The 20,978-nt window shown below is 41.4% G+C and overlaps 2 protein-coding genes across 9 annotated transcripts in view; one reads left to right on the top strand and one right to left on the bottom strand.

The window, feature by feature from the left end:
- The first annotated feature begins 436 nt into the window (after positions 1-436).
- On the top strand, positions 437-16,521 carry ccdc66 (coiled-coil domain containing 66). Of its 5 annotated transcripts, none has more exons than XM_082534991.1 (21): positions 437-605; positions 1,816-1,874; positions 2,113-2,135; positions 2,305-2,544; positions 4,244-4,502; positions 4,586-4,739; positions 4,956-5,050; positions 6,972-7,024; positions 7,446-7,538; positions 8,746-8,883; positions 8,966-9,198; positions 9,328-9,412; positions 9,490-9,648; positions 9,793-9,871; positions 10,496-10,570; positions 11,401-11,623; positions 11,720-11,930; positions 12,077-12,129; positions 12,683-12,849; positions 13,640-13,749; positions 14,297-16,521. In XM_082534991.1, the coding sequence occupies exons 1-21, from the start codon at positions 595-597 to the stop codon at positions 14,393-14,395; spliced, it is 2,619 nt and encodes an 872-aa protein (XP_082391117.1). In that variant the 5' UTR covers positions 437-594; the 3' UTR covers positions 14,396-16,521. The 5 variants fall into 5 exon arrangements, with proteins under 5 accessions (XP_082391117.1, XP_082391116.1, XP_082391120.1 ...); XM_082534990.1 differs by having other exon boundaries at positions 10,493-10,570; XM_082534994.1 differs by lacking the exon at positions 2,113-2,135 and having other exon boundaries at positions 10,493-10,570.
- A 594-nt stretch (positions 16,522-17,115) lies between these two features.
- LOC309706152 (protein TASOR-like) overlaps positions 17,116-20,978 on the bottom strand; it is a 28,665-nt gene continuing 24,802 nt past the window's right edge. For 3 of the 4 annotated variants that reach the window (XM_082532421.1, XM_082532423.1, XM_082532422.1), the window contains exons 27-30: positions 20,757-20,935; positions 20,192-20,350; positions 19,209-19,992; positions 17,116-18,903 (exon numbers count right to left, since the gene is read on the bottom strand). In XM_082532421.1, the coding sequence (XP_082388547.1) occupies positions 18,402-18,903; positions 19,209-19,992; positions 20,192-20,350; positions 20,757-20,935 (1,624 nt within the window). In that variant the 3' untranslated portion in view covers positions 17,116-18,401. The remainder of the gene's footprint in view (positions 18,904-19,208; positions 19,993-20,191; positions 20,351-20,756; positions 20,936-20,978) is intronic. The other variant, XM_082532424.1, reaches the window with a different exon arrangement.

Below are 20,978 nucleotides of genomic sequence, written 5' to 3'. Positions count from 1 at the left end.
ATACTGTAAGCGAGGTGGGGACATAAAAAAGCAAACAAAAAAGCTGTCCCAATATAAAGAACAAACCACAATATATATAAATATGAGTGACTTAAAAGGATGACTACATAAATTCGTCTCACTGTAAACAACGCATTAATAATTGGAGGCTACCGTCAGAAACCCTTTGAAAAGTTAAAAAAAAATCAAGTCGATCACGGTGATCACTGTGACCCTCATTCACACAACATTTATACTGCCTCCTGGTAGGTGGTGGACCATTTATACCTAGCTAATAGAGGTAGCAAGCTGATGGGAAAAGGCTTAATCGTTTGCCTAATTCCGAGTTACTTTAAATGCAACATCGTTTAAATCTTTCTAATGAAGACATGTGATTGGCTGTTAATTTTAAACATGATAAAGAATTAGCCAATCAGTGACACTTTTCTTGGTCGTCGCCAGCAACGAACATACACTGTTTGTACATAGAGGAACCAGCAGTTTGGCCAGTCAGAGCCTGACAAAAGCGATTTTATAAAGCTGTACGTCATGTGCTGAGTTTCCACATCTGGTTTTATACGGCCCTAGGTAGACGCGTAGCCGTCTTCTGTCGGCATGAATCTCGGGTGAGTCTTCCTTATAACGGTAAGGGGAGTTAGCTTAGGCTAACACGGGTCGAATGTGTCGCAGTGAAATGAAGGGGATTATTTTAGCTTAAAACCGAAGAGAATCAATACATAACATGACCCATTTTAAAAACACTACATTGCAGCAATAAAAGAGGGGAGGTCAACCTGCAAGGGTCCCCATGAACCTGACTACAGCTCTTACAAACAACTCAGAAAATTTCACCGTGAGACTGGTGTGCATCAAAACATCTTAACATTGTATTGATTTACGGGCACAAGGTTTGGAGCCGTAAGTATAGTCGAACAGTTAGAAGTTTGGTTCTGTACATCAGTTTTCAGCGTTTAATTGAGTTTTCCAGGTTTTGCATTAACTGTTTGGGAATTGCAGCTGTTTTTAGACACATTTGTATGTGCGCAAAATAAATTTGGCAAACTAACACAATTTTAAATACTTGGATGACAATCCTTTTCGTCAATTGAGATGCTCTGCAGACTTACTGCAGCCACCTTCAGTTTCTGCTAGTTTGTGGATTTCTAAGCCTTCAGTCTGGTCTTCAGTAGCTGAAAAGCTTGCTCTATTGGAGTGAGATCAGGTGACTGACTTGGGCATTGTACAATATCCTATTTCTGTGCCTTGATAAACTCTTGGAATACTTTTTTGGTATGCTTTGGGTCATTATTCATTTGTACTGTGGAGCACAGTGTGATCAGTTCTGCAGCATTTGTCTGAGTCAGCAGAGTAAAGCTTGGTACACTTCAGAATTAATCCTACTACTTCTGTCAGCTCTCACATCATCACTATAAGATAAATAAGGATTATTTTGAACTGTGAATATGTAAAGCTTCTGTAGTACAATAATAAAAAATATGGAGTGGAAATTGAGCATACACCAACCACTTAGACTAGATAATGAGACTTAAATACAGTATCGATCTTTGCCCTGTACTGACTCATAAGATGTGATTGTGTGACGTTTCATAAATGGGACATTTAAGCGAAGAAAAACCATGACCCTCCTGTGGTTGGACTGTTGTTATTTGAGTGCTGTTTCAGTGATCCTGATCCCATATTTGGACTTGGACAAAACACACTTTGAAAAATGAAAGTAGAAACAGTTGGTTCTGTAGGTGCAGTACAGCTACAGTATAATTTTTGGTGTTTATTGTGTTTTTTCTGTGCCCTAATCGATGTTGTGTTTGTGAACAGGGACGGCCTGCTTTTTGAACTTGAAAATGGAAAACCCAAGTTGATTTTGCTAAGTCATGGTGAGACCTTTAAGCTTTTATAATCTACATTTTAATCTTCATTTTGGATGTGCAGAAAAATAATGTTTTCCATCCAAATCTATCCATAGCTCTTTGAGTAATCCTGTTAACAAACGCACAGTTAACAGTCAGTTAACCTTCCTGGTAAAGCTGTGTTTTGACACTGTGAAGATTACTTTATGTAAAATTCCTATTTTTCAAAATTATACTTACTACTCCCATGCCTGTTCCACTGCAGGTGTTGATAAAAATCCAGCAAAGGTAGGACTCCAATTTAAAGTTGGGCTATTATATTCTCATGAAAATGTGTTTATCCAAATACCTTTGGTGACATATTGTTTATGTTTCTAATGATCAGTAACAATTGCATGATGGTCTGTCGGCTTTATGACTGTTATAGTTTTGTCTGATCTGGTGTGTTTCCTCACAGCTGTCCTTCAGGCCTGGAGCAGCAAACATCCTCAGCTGCCGGCAGACCTCCTGTGTGTCAGATGTACAGGGGGAGGAGCGTCCACCCCGACAGCTGGCAATGAGGCACAGAGGGGCCAGGAGTAAGGCAGGAGGAGCAGGTGCATCTGTCACCTCCAATACTGAAGGGAAGAGTGCCAGCTTGACTTCAATGAAAACACATGATCATCACAAAGTTGGCATCGTCAAAGCTGTGGCCAAGGTAAGGATCTGGTTTAGCATACCTGTAAAGGTTTGGACACATTTTCAAAAAAGCTTCTATGAAATAATAAAATGATAACATAACATTTTTTATTTGTTCCTCTCCGACTTGGTCCCACTCACACATAAAATCCAAAGGTGAGTGAGCAGGATATTGTTAGTCTCACTTGCTTTCTGTTGAATCTGAAGTTCTTCAATGGTTTTTGTTCACATTTTTTTACTGTTTTTCTTAACTGGCTGTTCTATTTATAGACATTTTTCCCAATTTGTATTGCTTTTTTTATTCAGTTTCCTACTACATTTTCCTTTGTTTTTGTTAATATTGTAATTTCTTGCTTTACTTTTTTCACTTCAGTTGTTCTGAAGATAATTTTCTTCTTTTTTGTGATCTAAATGTGATCGACCTTCTTTTCTTCTTGTGCATCTAAAGACCACTTTCAGAACTCTCTGGAAGACCAGTTATGACCACTTGTGACACTTTTCTTCTATACTTTAATCATAGACCTCAAACATGCACAGAGAGCAAACATCAACTTCTATTTCAACCTTGCACAAATTTCGTGTGAGGGATCATTGCTGGTGACAAGACTCCACAGTTTCCAAGCCAGAAGGCAGCCCATCGAGTGAAAAGCAAGACTAGGAGCATGCTCATTACATTTTTTTTTTTTTTTTTTTTTTCCATGATTCACTGAATTTGTCTCCTAGGGTGAGATTGTCAACATTTCCGCTGAATGCTCTGTCAGGTGTCCTGAGGCATCTGACAGAGAGCATTTGGTTGAAAGGGTTTGAACTGTGGTGCCATCATATGCTGGCACACAGCACATTAAAAACACAGCAGTTTTGGGAGGGGTTTTTGCCACACCAACACAATCTTTGCTCACCAACTGTCTCACTTTCCACATATATTTTCCTGTGACTTTGTTTACTTCATAAAAAAAATTAAAATAAATTTCAAGGATCATTGCTTTGACATACTGGAGGAGATGCATTATAGCAGAGAAAATGGGACTATTTCTTATAAATTCTCATGTACATATGTATATAAGAAGTATGTACGTGTTTTTCATGTTTTGTATTTTTGTTCTGTTGATGCACTACTGGTTTAGAGTTATTACTGTCTAGTTCAAATATTTTGGGGTTCTTTGGATTCTATCACTTATTTGGATGCAGGCAATGGGGGAAGCAGCCTAAGCAGAGATTCCTAGATATTCGTCTCCTACCTACTTCATCCAGCTCCTCTGGGTGGGGAAACAAAGGCCTTTCTAAGCCTGCTGAGGCCCACAATCTCCCCAGCATGTTGTGGGGTCATCTCTTAGTAGAAAATGCCTAAAACACCAGTTGCAAGTGTTGTTCCCATTATATTCCTTAACCATGGGTTCTTTTGATGTGAAAGAGCAGCAGGTCTACTCTGAGCTCTTCCTGAATGACTGAACATAGACACATTTGTGCAAAAATTAATTTGTACTGCTTGTATCTGCGATCTTTTTCATTCAGGCACTATCTGTAGGTCATCGTCAAAAGACCTACAGGTACACTGGTAATTTAACAGTTTAACCTTAACACTTGGCTTTCTCTTCACCACAACAGACTGTCCATACTGTGCACTATTTATAAAATAGGGTATTGTAAGTTGCCTTAAATTTAAAATAACTCTGTAACTGTCTCCCCTCAACCATTGATTTTCTGTCTTTCTGCTGAAGGTAAAGTCAGACAGGCAGAAACACAGTATTACTCTTGGGCCCCTGAGAGCCGGTGAGAAAACGGGACAAGCGGGAAACACTAGGACTCGAGGAGCTGGAAAGGCAGGATTTAAAGACCCAGCAGCCAGTAGGGATGCAGCACTGAAGGACAGCATGGTGTGTCTGACCAGTGAGCAGCTGCAGCACATCCTCAGCACTGTCCAGACCTCCAACAATATGCAGCGCCCACCAGAGGATGACAAGACTCAAGGAAGCAATGGTAGAGTGGTGCACTGAGAAGGACTGAAGCACAGAGTGAAGAGCAATTTAAAAAGTTCTTCTTTTTTTTTTTCACCCTTTCAGGAAATCAAACAAGCTCAAAATCTGGCTACTCACAGAATGAAGGAGGAGGAGGCAATATGAGGGAGGAAGACAGAGGAGGAGGAGGGGAGGGAATAAAGAAAGGAGATGGAGAAGGAACAGATTCAATGGGAACCTCACAACAGAAAGACAACAAGTGAGGAGCTTGTCACAGTTCTTGTAGCAAAATCAAATTCCTCTTGATGCATACCTACTGTAGATGGCAGTCAGTGTATAGGACTCTGGAAATTTAGCTGACTCTTTAATTCAAGCATGAATATAATTAGACAACACAAATGTCACATCATTGTTACAGCAGATCCAAAAAAAAATCAAGTTTTTAAGATGTTGTGATGATGCTGTTGTTCCTCAGGTTGTCTGGAGGTATGTTCAGCTGGCTGGAAGAGCGACAGTCAGACAGCAAGGCAGCCATCGAAGCTAAGAAGGCTCAGTGGAAGAAAGAACTCGGTACGTACAGTTACACACACGCAGGCATTTTAAACCAGTAATCCTCATGTATATTAAGAATGGTGACAGTTATACCAGAGAGTTTGAGCATCATTGTATGGCTCTGATAAACCTGCTGAACAGCAAAGAGCAAACACAGTAAGAGTTTAATTATTGTTTTATCTTATATTGTCTTTACTCACCTCAGCCTGAAATCAAGCCTCAGTTGATGTTAAAAAATCAGAATGAGGAAAAATGTCAGTCACTTTGCATTGGTTTTGCTATTTATGAAACAGCAGAGAGGCGTACTACGAAGCAATTAGACACAGCTGTAATTTCTTTTGGGTAGCTGTCTTGACAAAGCTTAAAACCAAAGTTAAGAGATGACCATTAATATGATGATGGTTATCACTTTCTGCTGCACATTAACGGGGGTGTTTTGCTTGTCATGTCACTTTCCTTCTGCACGTAATTGATCGTTCTGCTTACTTAGGAATCCTAATCAGAGGAATGGACAATAGACAAACATAAGGAATGTAAAATAATGACACAGCAAAGGACAACACAGGTGCTGCATGTAAGCCAAGTGAGCAATGCTGCAGAAAATCATTACGTGTACTTCTTGTGTGCACATTAGAGCTCTGAGACTTTAAACTTGATCCATTTACATGCCGTTTTATAATCAGTAGCTTCAGACTCTGTGCCACAGCCTATTTACAAATGTGCCTTTAGTTTGTGGACACATGACTCTTTGTTGTATTGGCTATGATGTGAGAAGTGTGGGGGGGAAAAAGAATTGGCAGCAGATTAAAGTATGAAATTATATTTATGCATTTTCTGCTTTAGAAACTGAATTCTTGAGAAAATATAATATGAACAGTTTGTCCTGCAGTAACTTTGCAGCAAGGCTTGCTTCAGTGGTGTCAGTAAAATATGGCTCCACAGGTTGCATGTATAAAATATATTCTGTCTGTAGAGAATGTAAAATGCATTTTGAGCATGCTGTCATTAAAGGAAGTTTATTTTAAATTGGATTGTGTTATATATTCAACATAAGTTACTCTGGTCTTATCAGGTAAAAAGAAAGCCACTTTCATAGCCTGAAAAAAAAGTAAATTTAGTGTTTACACACCTCACTAATGTATGATTATTACTTATTAGTTAGACCATCTGGATTTTCAGCACAAATGTACTGAACTATGAGGGGAAAACATCCAGCGAGAGGTCAGAAGCCAGACAGGATAGATTTCATTTACTCAGTCCCTTTTTTGCTGAACAGAGAATCTGCTCCAACCTACTGGTAACACAAACCAAAGTGCAAAATGTAGTTTGTAGTACCAAGTCTGCAGATGCTCAGTCAGAAACAACAACCTGACTCCATGGAGCCTTATGTCAACAGTCCTAGCTTCTGCTGGTGATGTAATGTTGAGGGGAATGTTTCCTTGGCACACTTTGAGTCCATTAATGCCAACTGCTCATGATGTGAACACCACAGGCTCTCTGACTGTTGTTGATGACCATTTCTTTATATGGTCACAATTTAATGGCTCCAAGAGCACAATTACACCAGAGTGTGCATAATGAGTACTCGATGTTAAAACCTTTGTAGTGTTATTTAAGTAAGATTTTGACTTTGACTCTGAGTACTACTTTTCAACACTTTTGAAAACCCCTTTTTTTTTTTTTTTTTTTTTTTTTTGGTTTTGTTTTGTTTTCCAAAATCAGCGTTTAACCTTGTGACGTTTATTTTAATGTATAGGTAACCTGAAATGACATACTGATAGGTCAACACTGGCAATGACTCCTGTTATCAAAGAGTCAAAGTGTGTGTGTGTGTGTGTGTGTGTGTGTGTGTGTGTGTGTGTGTGTGTGTGTGTGTGTGTGTGTGTGTGTGTGTGTGTGTGTGTGTGTGTGTGTGTGTGTGTGTGTGTGTGTGTGTTAGATGAACAGGTGGCCCTAAAGCAGCAGCAACATTCAGCACCCAGCAGACTGCAGGTACAGTCACCTCTGAGTTCCTGTGCTCATTTTGTTTTTTAATTCTCTTCTTTTTTTTTTTTTTTTGAATAATTAAACTGCTGATTTAAAATTTTACCAACTGTTCCAAAAATATTAAAACTAGAACTTTTACAACTAGAACTACAAGCTGAATTGTGTTAAGTAATGCTCAAGAATTAGTTGGAATGGATGAATTGATTTAGGAAAGTGGGCTCGACTCTTAGAATAGCCAAAATGTGCAAAATTGACTTATTTGCATCATACTTTGTTCAGTATGAAGCTGTCGCCCTCTACTGTCAGTTAAGAAGAATACAGGCTTATGCAGGACTTGTGATTGGACTCTGGGTTGATATATTTTATTTTATTTTATTTGTAGCATGTGTAAAAGCCTTTTGTGTATGTCTATGTGTGTGTTTTTCAGGCTGAGGAGGACACACAGAGTGTGTTATCAGTGCAGAGCTCGATCAGCCACAAACAGCAGCCGCCAGCCATCAGATCCAGCCTCAGACTCGGGGTAATAAAAGTACTTTTCACAGATAAAATCAACACTGAGGTTGGAGCAGCCATGCTTTTTTTTCTTTCTTTTTTTTTTCTTCATTTCTTCACACCATCACACTTTAACTGATGTAAGAACACCAACTTTCCATTCTGTCCTCAGCAAGACTAAACATCAGTTAAATTTGTAACAAGCAGAAAAAGTATATTTAATCAATTATCAGTAATTTTTTTTATTTATATTGGATTGGGTTGATTGGTCTTATTGGATTCTTTGTCTTATCATCCTATGCATCTTACAAAATGTGTTTTAGTACTTGTTGCATGTGGTGGTTTATAGTTAGATATCTTATCTCTGGAGATGATATTAATGTGATGTAAAACACCAGAATACAACCACACGGGTAATTATGCTGGTACTTGTCCATTTCAGGTTAAAACGTGAATACGATTACCTGCAGTCTAAATCAGACCCTGGTGACTAAACAATTACAAAAAACACTAAAAATGAAAATATATTCTGTTGGTTTATTTTACTGAAGTCTTTTAATTGTATATTTAGTTTTTTTATTACTTAGTAAGTGAATGTGTATTACACAGATTTTGGTTCTTATTTTATTGTATTTAGTTCAGCTCTTCTTCAGTTTTTTTTTTTTTTTTTGTCATTTTGCTTCAATAATAGCTGTTTTATTTCATTACTGGTTGTTTCCTGTTTTGAACGCCGGAACAAGAACTTTTGGGATAGACCAAACATGTTCATCTCACCTTAAATACTAATTAAATCAAACAAAGCATTTATCTGCTTTTTTTTCTTATACCTTACTGTTTAAGAGTAAAGTAAAAGAGTAAAGTGCAGTTGAAGATTTTCAGTAACATAACTTTCCCTAACTTGTTATTTGCCTTTTAATCCCTCTCTAACTTATAGTACAAAAAAATGTCGCTTTCATTGCAGTTTTTTTTGTATTTTGTTTTTTTTTATATGACACTGAGAGAGTGAAACGAGAAAAGATTTATTGAATCTGATATTTCTCTCAAGTGTTGTTTATCTATACAGTTCAGGGTTATTCATTTCAGAACTGCTGCTGACTGAATTTGAGCATATTTTTTTGTGTGTATGTGTCTGTGTGCGTTTAAGATTTATTCACAACAAAACTTAACTGTGATCTTAAGGATGTGTTTAGGCAACAAAAAATATGAATTAAAATTAAGTCCTTGCATCTCTGTAGGAGGTCACTCCGATGGAGGAGGAGATGCTAAGTGTGGAGAGGAGAGAAGAGCAGAAGAGGTGCTGGTTGGAAGAGCTGGACCGTCAGAGAGAGGAGATGACTGAGCGCAGGAGACGAGAGAAAGTGCTGCAGAGTCAGGTACAGCGGGGACACGGCACAGACCAGGCAGGTTTGAGAGGTCAAAGTTGTCCCCCTGAGTCTGGTGTTGTTGTGTCTGCAGGCGGAGGACCACGAGCTCTGGGCTACACATTTTGACTCGCTGCAGAGGAGGCCGCCTGTCCAGCCTGCAGTTCCATCAGCGCTGCCACCGGCTCAGTTCAGCAGCTCTGATCGGGGAGAGTGGGAGCCCTTGTCAAGCCTTTCCCTCATCTGGGATGCTACGAGCAGCTGTGGAGCAGACAGTGTCGCAGGAAACAGTGTGGATACAACCCGTGGGTACCCAACCAGGGCCAGGTGGGAAGGAACGTCTCGTCAAATATTTAAAAGACTCTTTGTACACGATCCATGGTGACTTATTTGTGATGAGCTGCAGATGTATAAGTGTATATATTTAGTTTGTTTGTTTTCCTGTGGTATGTACAGCTATCTGAGGACCATGACCTCCCTGTTGGATCCTGCCCAGATAGAGGAGAGAGAGCGGAGGAGGCTAAAACAGCTTGAACAGCAGGTAGGAGGAGGCACAGAGAAAAGATCAGTGAATGTTTTTCTCACCAAGATTCCCTAAATTTTATCTCTTCCTACCAGCGAGCTATCGAAGCCCAAGTGGAGGAGCGTCGTCTGCAAAGGGAACGAGAGGAGGCGAAGAGGAGACAGGAGGAGGAGGAAGAAGAGAGGAGGGTGGTGCTGGAAAGGGAAATGCTGCAGAGACAGTATGAGATGGACACACTGAAGGAGAGGGAAAAGGTCAGAGACAGACTATTATACAGAAACATTTACGTAAACTCTCTGCACTCCTTTATTTCTCATATTTTCTGTTAAACATTTTCTGCTGAGGATGAAGCTAACTGTACTTATCTGAAACTGTTTCATTGTGTTCTTCATCTTTAGGAGCAATCGATCAATCAGGAGGAGCAGCTAAAAAAAAGCAGCCATGATGGCAGATTGCATCAGGAACTGGAGTCCAACGGTCAGTAAGACTTTTGCAGTGTCTTTGCACTTTGGATCTGAAAATATGCACCAAAAGTATATTTTTACTCTGCCTGCTCAGTAATGAATCAATGCTTTGAAGCACAGGATTCAACCACATGGTAATGCTGCTAAAAATATAGAGTCTGGGTCCAAATATACATATCTTTTATTCTACTGAGTGGCAGAAGTACAGAACGTGGCCTCAGAAATAGTTTGCAGAGTTAATCAATGCCAAACAGTAGATCGAACCACTGTGAGGATTATGGAGGGAGTCATTTTCTAAAAACTTGAAATGTAATCCACTTCTGCCATGAACCAAAACTGTTGCTGAGAGACTGATAAACAGCAATGAAAGTGATTTCCACCCAAAGGAATTAGTTTCATTAGTATCCTACCAAGGAACCAACTCATTGTGCTCATTTATGTTTAATGTTTTCTGGTTTCTGACAGAAGAGAGCGTTTCACTCCCAAACTGTTTATTAAACACACCTGCTCCAGGATTTGCTCCCTCCTGTGTAGCACTGGTGACAGCTGATTTAAAATAAATTGAGGTGCAGAAGATGTTGAAGTAAACATGTTTGTAATAATCAGCTCTGTGTGTGTCTGTTTTTGTTTTCAGCAGTTACCAGGCAGGCTGAAGATTTGGAGGACACCAGCACTTCGGGTTCCTCTTACAAAGACGCTGCTGTACAGACAGGTAACGCATCTAATGCTACTACACCCACTTACACTGCTGCTGTGGGAGACCGTATGTCTGCGTCTATCTGCACTGAGCCACTAAAAAAAATCTGTTTCCATGTTTGTGAGATTGAAATGTTTCAGTGCAGCATCAAGGTGGAGTAAAAAGAGCTTTGAGTCCTCAATTAGAGCAGAGAATGCACTGTAACTACCAGTTTACCTTCTAGTTTATGACTAAATTAGCAAGATTTAATTAAAGTTGACCCATTCTGCCCATTTTCAGATTTTTCTCTTTAAAGAAGCTTTGCATGAACAGCAAGCAAATTTGGCTTCTGTGGTCACAGTCGGAGCTGTGTGTCTAATATGACCGTATTAGGGACATCCACTCTGACGTCATTCATATCTAAGTGTAGGAAAACAGAACTGTCTGAATTCTGCTGGAGGTGATGTCATTGTTGGAAAATGTGTCCATGTTTAATATGAATATCCACGATTGTCTCTCTCGCTCTTTTGCCCTCTCTTTCTATGGGTATCTAATACCTTTGCAGTATTTTATATTTTCTGTTTTTCTACAAGATAAATGAGTAAAGAGGCTCTCTGTCAATATATTGATAAAGTTGTAGCGGTGTCATCTTTACCTCTTAGGTCCTACAAACTTGAACAGGCAGACTCAAAATTTGTTTAAATGATTCTTGGGGGTTTTTTTTCCTTGTGTGAAGGAGCAATATTTCTAGAAAGCTGCTCATTATTTCCTGTACAGTACAAATAATTTTTTTGGTTCAGCCCTATTTAATATTTGCTGAAAGGCCTCATATCTGTATGTTTTTATTTATCCCTGTCTCTGTGCAGAAGCTGCTCCTTCTCTGCCGCTCAGAGCTCAGACTCCAGATGTCTCAGCGCAGCCTCCTCCATCTCTGCCCACTGCTGCTCCTCCTCCAAACAGCAGGAGCAGAGCGTTGAGAACAGGGAAGGAGAACATTTGTCTGCCAGCAGGAGGAGACCCATATGAGCCGTTTGCCAGGACAGAGAAGAGCAGGAGGGACAAGAGGAGACCTGAGTGGAACACTCAGAGGTAGAAACTCCTAGACCATCACACTCTAGTACATCTGAAACAGGGATTGTATTGATAATATTTTAAAAATCTCTCCCTACACATGCTCTGCTTCAGGCCAAACCGTCAATTCGTTCCAGCCTCAGAGCGCTACCCAGCTGCTCTGCAGAGGAACAGACAGGAGAGTCGACTAAAGAGGCAAGCTGAGCTCCTCGCTCTGCAGGAGAGGACCTGTCTGCCGAGGACCGACCCTCCTCTTCCTCCTCCACCCCAGGAGCTTTGCCTGTGCCCTGACATCATGCAAACCAGAACCAGTCCCACCAGGAAGGTAGCCCCCCCCCCCCCCCCCCCCCCCCCCATACCAGCTTCTTAAAAAGACTTTTGTTACTTCTAGTTTTCTCTGCTGGCTGGAGGTCATTTGTAACCCTCCCAGCTGCAGGTGGATGTGTGTGTTGATGACTGCTGCTGTTTCAGGTGGAAGCCAACTCCAGAGGGCACATCATTTCCACAGGCTTAAACGCTGAAAGGTGAGCAGCGGACAGTAGACTCCAATCAGAAGGTTTTAATATTTGAACAGATTCTGAAAGTTTTTTTTAAAATTTTTTTTTTTTAGGAGGATTAAAAATTTCAGAAAAAAAAGTTTGTGCAGTTTGTAACCAGAAAGCCTAATTTTTAGTAATTAGTCCAGCAGCTGTGCATGGCGGGGTTGGGACTCCCTCTTCAAAACTGTGTGCCACTACAACTATGTGCTTAGTTTTAGTCTGTGTGGTGAATGTTGTAGATGTTTATTGAGACTTGGATGTCAGTGTTCTGTGTATTTTAATACACAAAATGATAAAAACTTACCTGCAAACTCACTCTTTAAACTAACATAAACTGAAAAATAAGACTAACTAAATTGAATAAACTAATAGAACAAATGGAAAACTGTATTAAATTTGGTCAGCCCACAATTAAAATCGTTATAAGATTGTATTTTCAGCCAGTTTTCAGGTAGTTTGGTTGTGCATTTTATTCTAGACTAAAACATAAGAAATGTAAAGGGCTTTTTCATGTTTTGTTTTGTTTTTTGTCCTCCAGAGGGCGCTCTCCTCCTGTCCCTGCAGTCAAACACAGAGCGCAGCGTCAGCATCCCTCCAATACTCTTCCTCTTGTCTCGGAGTTCATTCCTTACGTCAGGACTAATGAAGTCTTCAACCTGGACCCTCTGGAGCCCGCTGACACTCCTCCACCCCTCACACACTCAGGTTAGACACACCAAACTAGATGTAATGATCCCCAAAATTTTCAAGTTCCAGCCTCGCCATTGACACAAATTCTACGATACAGTAGAGGAAATGATTTGGGTTTGAAAGTCACAACAAAAACTAGATGCTTATTCAAGTTTAAGCCTTCATGTAAGTACAGTATTGTTACACGATGGAGTAACATAATTGTATCTGCTTGTTCAGAGTTTTATCCCACAAGTCCCCAAAACGTTGAAAACCAATCAATTAATTGCCTGACAAAAGAAATATTTTGCATAATTCTCCTTTCTCACTCTTAGAATCACCAGACTTTACAAAATAGGCTCAATGTTTCTATCAGTGTGACCTGAAAATAGTGAATGAGCTCGTGAACGCATCAGGAAAGTGTTTACTGAGGTCAAAACTGAGGGTCATTTCGCCACAGACTTCTACATAATCTTTATATAACCAAAGGTATCACCTCTGGTGGCCATTAAAAAAAATATTCAGGATTATTCTGACCCTGGAAGCTGGGTCCATTTTGTATTCCCATAACTTCCATAACTTTCATCTAATGTCACTTTGAAAGTCTTTGCACAGAAACAGATAAATCTTTATTTCTTTTTGTTAGACAATCATGATAACTGCCTGATCTTTAGTTGGATAAAACAATCCACTCCTCTGGGAGTAACTTAAAACCTTTTGTCAGGTAGCAAACTTGGAAACAGCGGCACATAAATGCAGAGAAAAACCTCTGAGCATGTTACTGTGCATCAGTTTGCATCTAAATAAATGTTCTCTCCTGTTATAGGAGCGCCTCCTCCATCACATCGAGACCCCCTCCTCCACCCAGAGCTGCTTCGTAACACCCACATACACCGACAGCAGGAGATCCTCAGAGGCCTGGCTCAGCTCCGCCAGGTAACACACTCAAAAAACCCCACACACAAGGTGTCTTTACAGAGAAAACCCCAACAATCAAACAACCTGCTGTGAGCAAGCGCTTGGCAACAATGGGAAGTAAAAACTCCCTTTTAGCAGGATTAAACCTAAAGAACCAAGCTCAGGGAGGGGCCAACCATCTGCTGGTAGGGGGTTGGGGGAGGGAGACGGGACAAAAGACACACTGTGAAAGAGAGCCAGGAAGTAATCATTCTCTGACTTAGTTTTGTCAGGGTCATCATTCATTATTACTCACTAATAATGTATGATGACCCTGAAACCAGGGTTAGCAGATAAAGTCTGCTGTCTTTATCTGCTGATTCTCCTGAAGTCTTGTTACAGAGTCTGTTACAGTGTTTCCGCCAGTGTATTACAAACCCAGCAGTCTGCCGCTCTCCTCTTCTCAGTAAATTCAGTTGCCTCAAAATGAGCAGAATAGTTTCCCCGTCACGCCTGTGTTGATCCACATGAAGACGATGAGTGATGAGCATCCTCACCTGTACAAACTGTGTTTGTGTGCTCTCAGGGTTTGTTACTGAAGCAGCGGGAGCTAGAGTCAGATCTGAATCCTTCCCGGAAGCATCACGACAAGCACCGGATTCCCTCGACATCACACCGCACGTGACCTCCGACCTGTGTCAAATAAAACCTCAGCACTCTCATGTGAGTGCATTTATTTTGATACTACAGAGTCCTTCAGACTTGATGACCTCAGGAGGTCCAACCCTTGAGGGGACAGATGATCAGCGTACTAAAATGTCACAAATCAGTAGTTGACTCCCCTGCACCTATGACCAGGAGATACACAGTTTAGTTTAACAGTGAAACAGTAACAATCTAACAATGAGTTCAAGCAGAATAACCCCTGAATGAGTCACTGAGTGTAATTCTCCATAAACTCTTCTTCCCACTGCACAAAAAGGAAGAGTAAATATTCCAGAGATGGTTGTAGCTCTCATGAGCTGCTCTTTTATAAAAAACCCAAATTAAATCATTATTTTTCTTAATATTACATTTATTTAACATTGGGGACACAGCGAAGTTTAAATTCTGTTAAAGCTGAAAGCTGAAATTGCAATGTTGCTTGTCTACTAGCAGGATTCTTGAAAATGTTCTGGTTGGATAGGCATACAAAGTTTGCCCTTTTCTTGGGGGTCATTCTAAACCAGGGAATTTTTTTTGTTTTTTTTTCCTGGTTTATAATCGTCCTTAAAAAAAAAAAAAAGCCTTTAAAAAAAGGTTCATGCTGCATAAAAGCTGAACTGGTGTGAATATGTCAGAGTAAACTCATCCCTCAGAGCTGCAGAGGGGAGTGGTCCACGAGTCGGACGCCGTGGTGGCTGAAGCTCAGAGCTAAAGACTCTGACGGGAAACTGACCATCCAGCGCTCTGCAGGTGTACTTGAACGCAACGTCCAGCGCTCTGCAGGTGTACTTGAATGTGACAGTGAACCAGTGATGTGGACGTGGGCACTGAGCAGATATGAAAGCCTGATGATAATCATCATAGCTAAAGATGAAATCCTTTGTAGTATCGAGGCCCCACCTACAGACCACCAACAAGGGGTGGCCTTAGACTGTATATAAAAGATGGACATAGCCACTGTGACATCACCCATTTGTTAGTTGATGCTTTTGAAACTAGGCATTGCAGATGAGGTGTGGATGTAACTAAAATGCTCGTAGGATAGTGACATGTCACACCCGCCTTAAAAAATTTTATCCTTTTTTTTTTTTTTGACTGGTGACCATAAACATGCAGTCTTCAGTTTCAATTATGTTTTTAATTACTTATGGTTGGTGCTCAACAGGACTTTTAGACATTTTTACATTTAGTTCTACTTAAAATACTTGAAGCTTTTACTTGCCCTAAAGAAGATTCTTTATTAACAGGTTGCTAACAAGACGACAGAAGCTGTCGGGGAACATTAAGTCTAATTGAGCCAAACACAGGAGCTCAGTGGCCACACCCCTAAAGTCATGTAACTGTAGTGTAGTCTGTTTTGAGTTTAACAGTAAAATTAGTGAATTTTACTAGTCTTTCCCACAGAGCCTGTTATCTGCAATAATCAAAACCCGAGCTGTAGCAATGCCAGCTTCTGTATTGATCAACTGTGTTAGTTTCACCTCTCAGACCTGGATGTCCATCTTTTACATACAACTCATCTCTGCTGAGGTTGGTGGTTGAGTTTCATTGTGGGTTACGTTGGGAGCTGTTTTTGGAACAAGACGGCAGAATGAGGTGACGTATATCATCCTGTGGCCTCAGTTTATTTTTGCTGTGTTTTTCGTTCGTTCCTCACAAGTCCCTGAGTTCAAGTAAAAAATCTGTCCCTTTTCTCTGAGGGAGGCTGTTAGAGTTCACAGCCTGATGGGAAAATTTATCAAATTTTAGTGGCTAAAACTTCAAATATGAGGTTTTCTCTAAGAGACGCAAAAGTTAATTCAAACAGACAGCACTGAAACGCCTCCTCCAAACGGGAAGTCTTTCTCCTGCTGCTCACTGGCTGAGTTTCTTGGTGAACTGCGTTACATGAGGAACGTATTTTATTTTTAAATGCACTTTTTTTTTTTATAAGAATGACATGGTATCTGACAACTGTTGAGTTTTTCCATTTTTTCCTGCAGAGAAGTGAGGAACAAATGTTTCTTTATTTTCTGCTGCCTAAGAAGCTGTGTTTCTGTGTGATTTTCATTGTGCTGATGTATTTTTTAATTTATTTTAAATGTAATTAAATGTTTGGAAACCTGTGGTTTATACTGACTTTCATTTCTTTTATGCATAGTTAGTTAAAACATGCTGACACCAGTTCATTCTGGTCAGATTCATTTTTGTTCTGGTTTGGTTCCCTGGTTCTGAGACAGTTTTACATGAGGTAAGTGTATGTACAGTAATCCCTGTGAGCCAGAAGCTCAGGAGGGAGAGCACTGTGAAGAGTTTCAGGCAGTAACAGTGAGGGGATATCTCTAATAATATGGGTCATCTCCAACACACAGCCCTTCTTCTAGTTGAATCCAAACTGACTGACACTGCGCCAGAAGAGTTGTCTGTGAGTCTTGGTTAACGTATTTAAACAGTGTGTAAACACATGAAGCATTCAGGACTTTGGCAGCTTGATGTCTTCATGATAAATAATATCAACATCACTGTGGCTTCATCCACCTGTTACACTATGTTTGGAATTACTGACACCAGTGACTCGGAGCAGCTACTGCGTGATTTTCGCAGGCAGAAAGAGCGCCACAGCAGCACCGTGCAAGAGGAAAGGGAAAAAGATATCAGTCAGAAACTTTGGAAAACCTCAACATTAATGCCGACTGTTAGAACTGCATTCAGAGCACAAAGTTTTATATAACGTTTATTATTTTAATACAAAAAAATCTGATTTAAAAAAGAAAACATAAAAAATGCTTTAAGTTAAAACCGGTCCATTCCAGAGTCTCTCCCTACATAAAATTTAACACAAACAGCTCAGAGTGTAACAACCAAAACACTCTGTACAAACTAAACTTTTTTACAGGATATAAACATCGTCCACAGGTATGAGGCAGTCTGTTTGTCAGCCTCCGGTACAGGTTACTCTGCAGTGCCATTTTCCACAAAAACAAAACATCTTCACAACAAAACAAAAACTTTACTTATTAAACGTTCCCAGAGTGTGAAACTGGTGCGTTCAGGGAATCTGGGAAAATGGGACTACCACTCAGAGTAATAAGAGTCACACTTAAGGTCCAGATGATACTGATTTAAATGAGACCCTTCATTCAGTCAGAACCTGCCCTGTATCCACATCAGTACTGAATTCTTCTGTGACTGAGGTACACCAATTGCTGTGCTTGTTTTTATCTCTCGATCATGTCCAAAAACTGAGAAAGGGCTTCATCTTTCAGTGTTTTTCAAACAGACATACATATTTGGTGCTTTGAGGTTTTTGGAGGCTGCAGAACTTCAGTAAGAGACAGAAAATAGTTGAGGACAACATTTTTTGATCTGATCTCAGACTGCCAGCCATCAGAGACAAATGTCTTCAGACATTTCAGTCACTCTTAGGTGCATAAAACAACTACAGGAGGGCTTGACAGTCAATATTTTTATGTGAGAAATAACATTTTCACATTTTTGATGTTTTAAATGAAAAACATCAGAAACTTGATTTAAAAGAAAACAACTTATTGCTGATTCACACATTCACATATCTCCTGGGGTTTAAGAACAGCCCTGCAGGAGTACAGGTTGAAAAAGTTTGTGTTTGTAAGTTTGAATACTGTACAAAGACCTGCAGCACTGATATAAAATTAGTGTGCGGCATTTTCAAGACACGGTCTTGCACATAAAAAGAGGTGATGAGCCCTGACTGACAGAAACATGCAGATTCTTTGACCTCCTGGGATGATTCAGGATCAGAAGCAGACTATACAAACCATCTGAAGCTTGCATACTTTAAGACTCTACTCTACTCCACTTTTGAACCACAAACAACATGAACTTTTTTTGTGGTGCAATAACCTGGCTAAAACGATGATCTTTTTTGTTTTGTTGTTGGAAACAGAGCGTGGACACCTGTCAGAGTTTGGCCTGTTCAGACTCCAGGCTGTTAGTTTTCTGGGGTCATAGTTTAATCTGCTGGTTGTCTACGTCCCATTAAAGCCTCCTCGCTGCCCCCCTCTGTACCTGAAGCCGCCCGGACCTGCAGGGCTGTGGTACCCTCCCAGCAGTGAAGGACCCGTGAAGTCCATAGCTGCCTGCTGGAAACCCCAGACCAGCGGGACAGCACCTACAGGGCCTAAACCTCCAGGCCACAGGGGTGGCTGCCCCAGGAGGCCCCTGATTCCTCCCAGGGCATTCAGGGGCCCCAGCATGGGGGCCCGGTGAAAAGGCTGTCCGTGGACTCGAGGTAGGTGGGGGTGAAGGAGACCAATGCCCCGCTGGCTGGGCGGTTGGTACTGCAGGTGTGTAGCACCCTGCTGCTGCTCGCTCACATGTTGCTGAGGGTGCTGGATTTGTAGTTGGGGCAGAGCAGGATGTGAGACACTCTCGTGGTTTGTGACCGAGGTGATGTTTCCAGGTACCTCACTGTTGCCCGGTGGTGCTGCCTCTTCTGTTATTGGCTGTTCATAGCTGGCTTTTGTTTCACTACAGAAAGAGAAGCAGAAGAAGAGACTGAGCAGGAACCGGACTGTCAGAGGTTGAAAACTGAAATCAGCACAGCTTTTATGGATGCATGTCAGCATCACATGGAAACCTCTGGGCCACAAAATGAAGTGTACACAGAAGTGCCAGAAAGTGCAGTTGCACTAAGGGCCACTTGCGGCTCTAAAGGTAAGTCGAAAAATTCTGTTTGTATTTTATATGAATACTCGAACAGTGTTAATATTGCAGTCATATTACAAACTGGCCTGTAAAAAAAGAGCAGGACTCAAACCAGCGTGTTATGTTACCTTGTTCTGTCCTCGCCCTCTGCTGGACAGGTGGTGCAGGGCGGTGCACTACTTTCGTCTGCTTTGGAAAACGCAGGCTCTCCATGTTGATCTGCTTCGCTGTGTGTCTGATTGCTCAACGCTGTCACTACAGCTGCGTTCTGATTGCTCGGAAAGGCTGGCGTGCCATTATTGCCAGTAGCCTGGTTTCCTGCCTGTGAGCCCACCACTCGCACTGGAGTGCTGCCTCTCTGATCTTCAGCCTCTCTCCCTGCACTTCCTCCTCTCCTCCATCCCTCTGTACCAGGCTCCACCTTGTCCTCTCTCCTGCTGCTCAGCTCTGGCTGCAGTACCGAGTGAATTGAGTCCAGTGTGGCTGCCACGGCTTTCCTGCCTGGAGTAAGCTGTACTGCGTCAGGAGGACCTCCCTGACCCAAAGGAGAGGAGGGACTGTGTAGGAAGCCTTTCACAGGGTTAATGCTCAACTCTGCCTGGGACTCCAACTGCTGCTGCTGCTGCTGAAGCTGTTGCAGCTGCGCCTGACGCTCTGCCCGCAGTTGTAAGATGGCCTGTCGAAGAACCTCACAGTCAGCGTCTGAGTGGCGAGGGACCCCGTCCTTACAGGAGGCGTCAGGGACGAGCTGGTCAGAGGGGTGAGGGACAGAGGTTGGGAAGCCGGAGCTGGGCTGTGGAAGCTGCTGTGGTTGGGTGATAGAGGAGAGCGAGTGGTTGTGCTCTGGAAAGATGGACAGGGAGCATTCAGGACCCGAGACACAGTCACTATGACTCAGCTGACCCCCGACACCTGAGGAGAGAGGAGTACTCCCATCAGAATGGATGACAGGGCTGCATTTAAAGTTAAATGAATGCATGTTATCTCTAAAACATGACTTTAAAACATGACTCTGAAGAGAAGGAGACGGAAGGAGAGAAGGAGTGTCAGTATAGGAGTAAAGTAGGAGAAACAGAAAAGATGGAGAGATGGTAGAGCAGACATTTCAAACCTTTGGCACCTTTGGGAGACAACATGTCATCTATGATTGGCTGCTTTGCCTTGATGTCATGACAACCAACTATTTGGGAGAAGTTGTGCAGAATTTCATCGATATTGGCAACAATGATGCCCCCGCTGGAGTAGGCCGTGAACTTCTCATTATGATGCTCTGAATAAAAAAAAAATTTAAAAAAAGAATGATGAGATTATTTTCTCATGTTAATCACATGACATATTAACTTAACAGTCAGCTGAGCCGCTGCACATGCAGTCATACTGTGCACAGAACATGAAGATTTGTCATTCATAACTAATTGAAGCCAAAATCATGAACAACATGAAAATTTGATTAACCACCCGACCAATCAAATGATCAAATGTTTATTGGTGGAATTTATCATCCTATAAATGCACTTCAGGCACACCGCTCCTATGGTTTTAAGTCAAGTGAAATAGGAAAGGCAAAAAGTAAAAGCTTATGCAGTTCAGTTGGGTTTAGTTTGCAATCAGGTAACCAGTCACCAGTATTAATCAGGTGCCCTGAGAGTCACGCCTGCTCACATATACGTACGTACCTGTGAGGAAGATCGTGTGTCGGTACTGCGTGTATCGTCCCTGCAGTTCGATTAGACAGTCCAGGTCAGGCGACTGACGGTTCATCATGTCGCAGTGATGATAAGGGAGGAACTCCACGATCTGCCGCTTCTGATAAGCTGACAGCAAATCCAGCAGGCTGGCTGCTTCTCTCCTGAATCTGATGATCAAACATACACAAATCATCCACGTTCAGCCAGCAG

This window comes from Aulonocara stuartgranti (assembly GCF_965226115.1).
Source record: "Aulonocara stuartgranti genome assembly, chromosome: 5".
NCBI lineage: Eukaryota > Metazoa > Chordata > Actinopteri > Cichliformes > Cichlidae > Aulonocara > Aulonocara stuartgranti.
This window is presented reverse-complemented; position numbering and strand designations above follow the sequence as displayed.

Bases quoted from the DNA above. Each gene is read 5' to 3' on its own strand.
- ccdc66 (XM_082534990.1), top strand. The intron at 9,872-10,492 runs GTCAGTAAGACT...TTTTGTTTTCAG, and splicing joins TCAGGAACTGGAGTCCAACG to CAGTTACCAGGCAGGCTGAA. The intron at 13,750-14,296 runs GTAACACACTCA...GTGTGCTCTCAG, and splicing joins GCCTGGCTCAGCTCCGCCAG to GGTTTGTTACTGAAGCAGCG.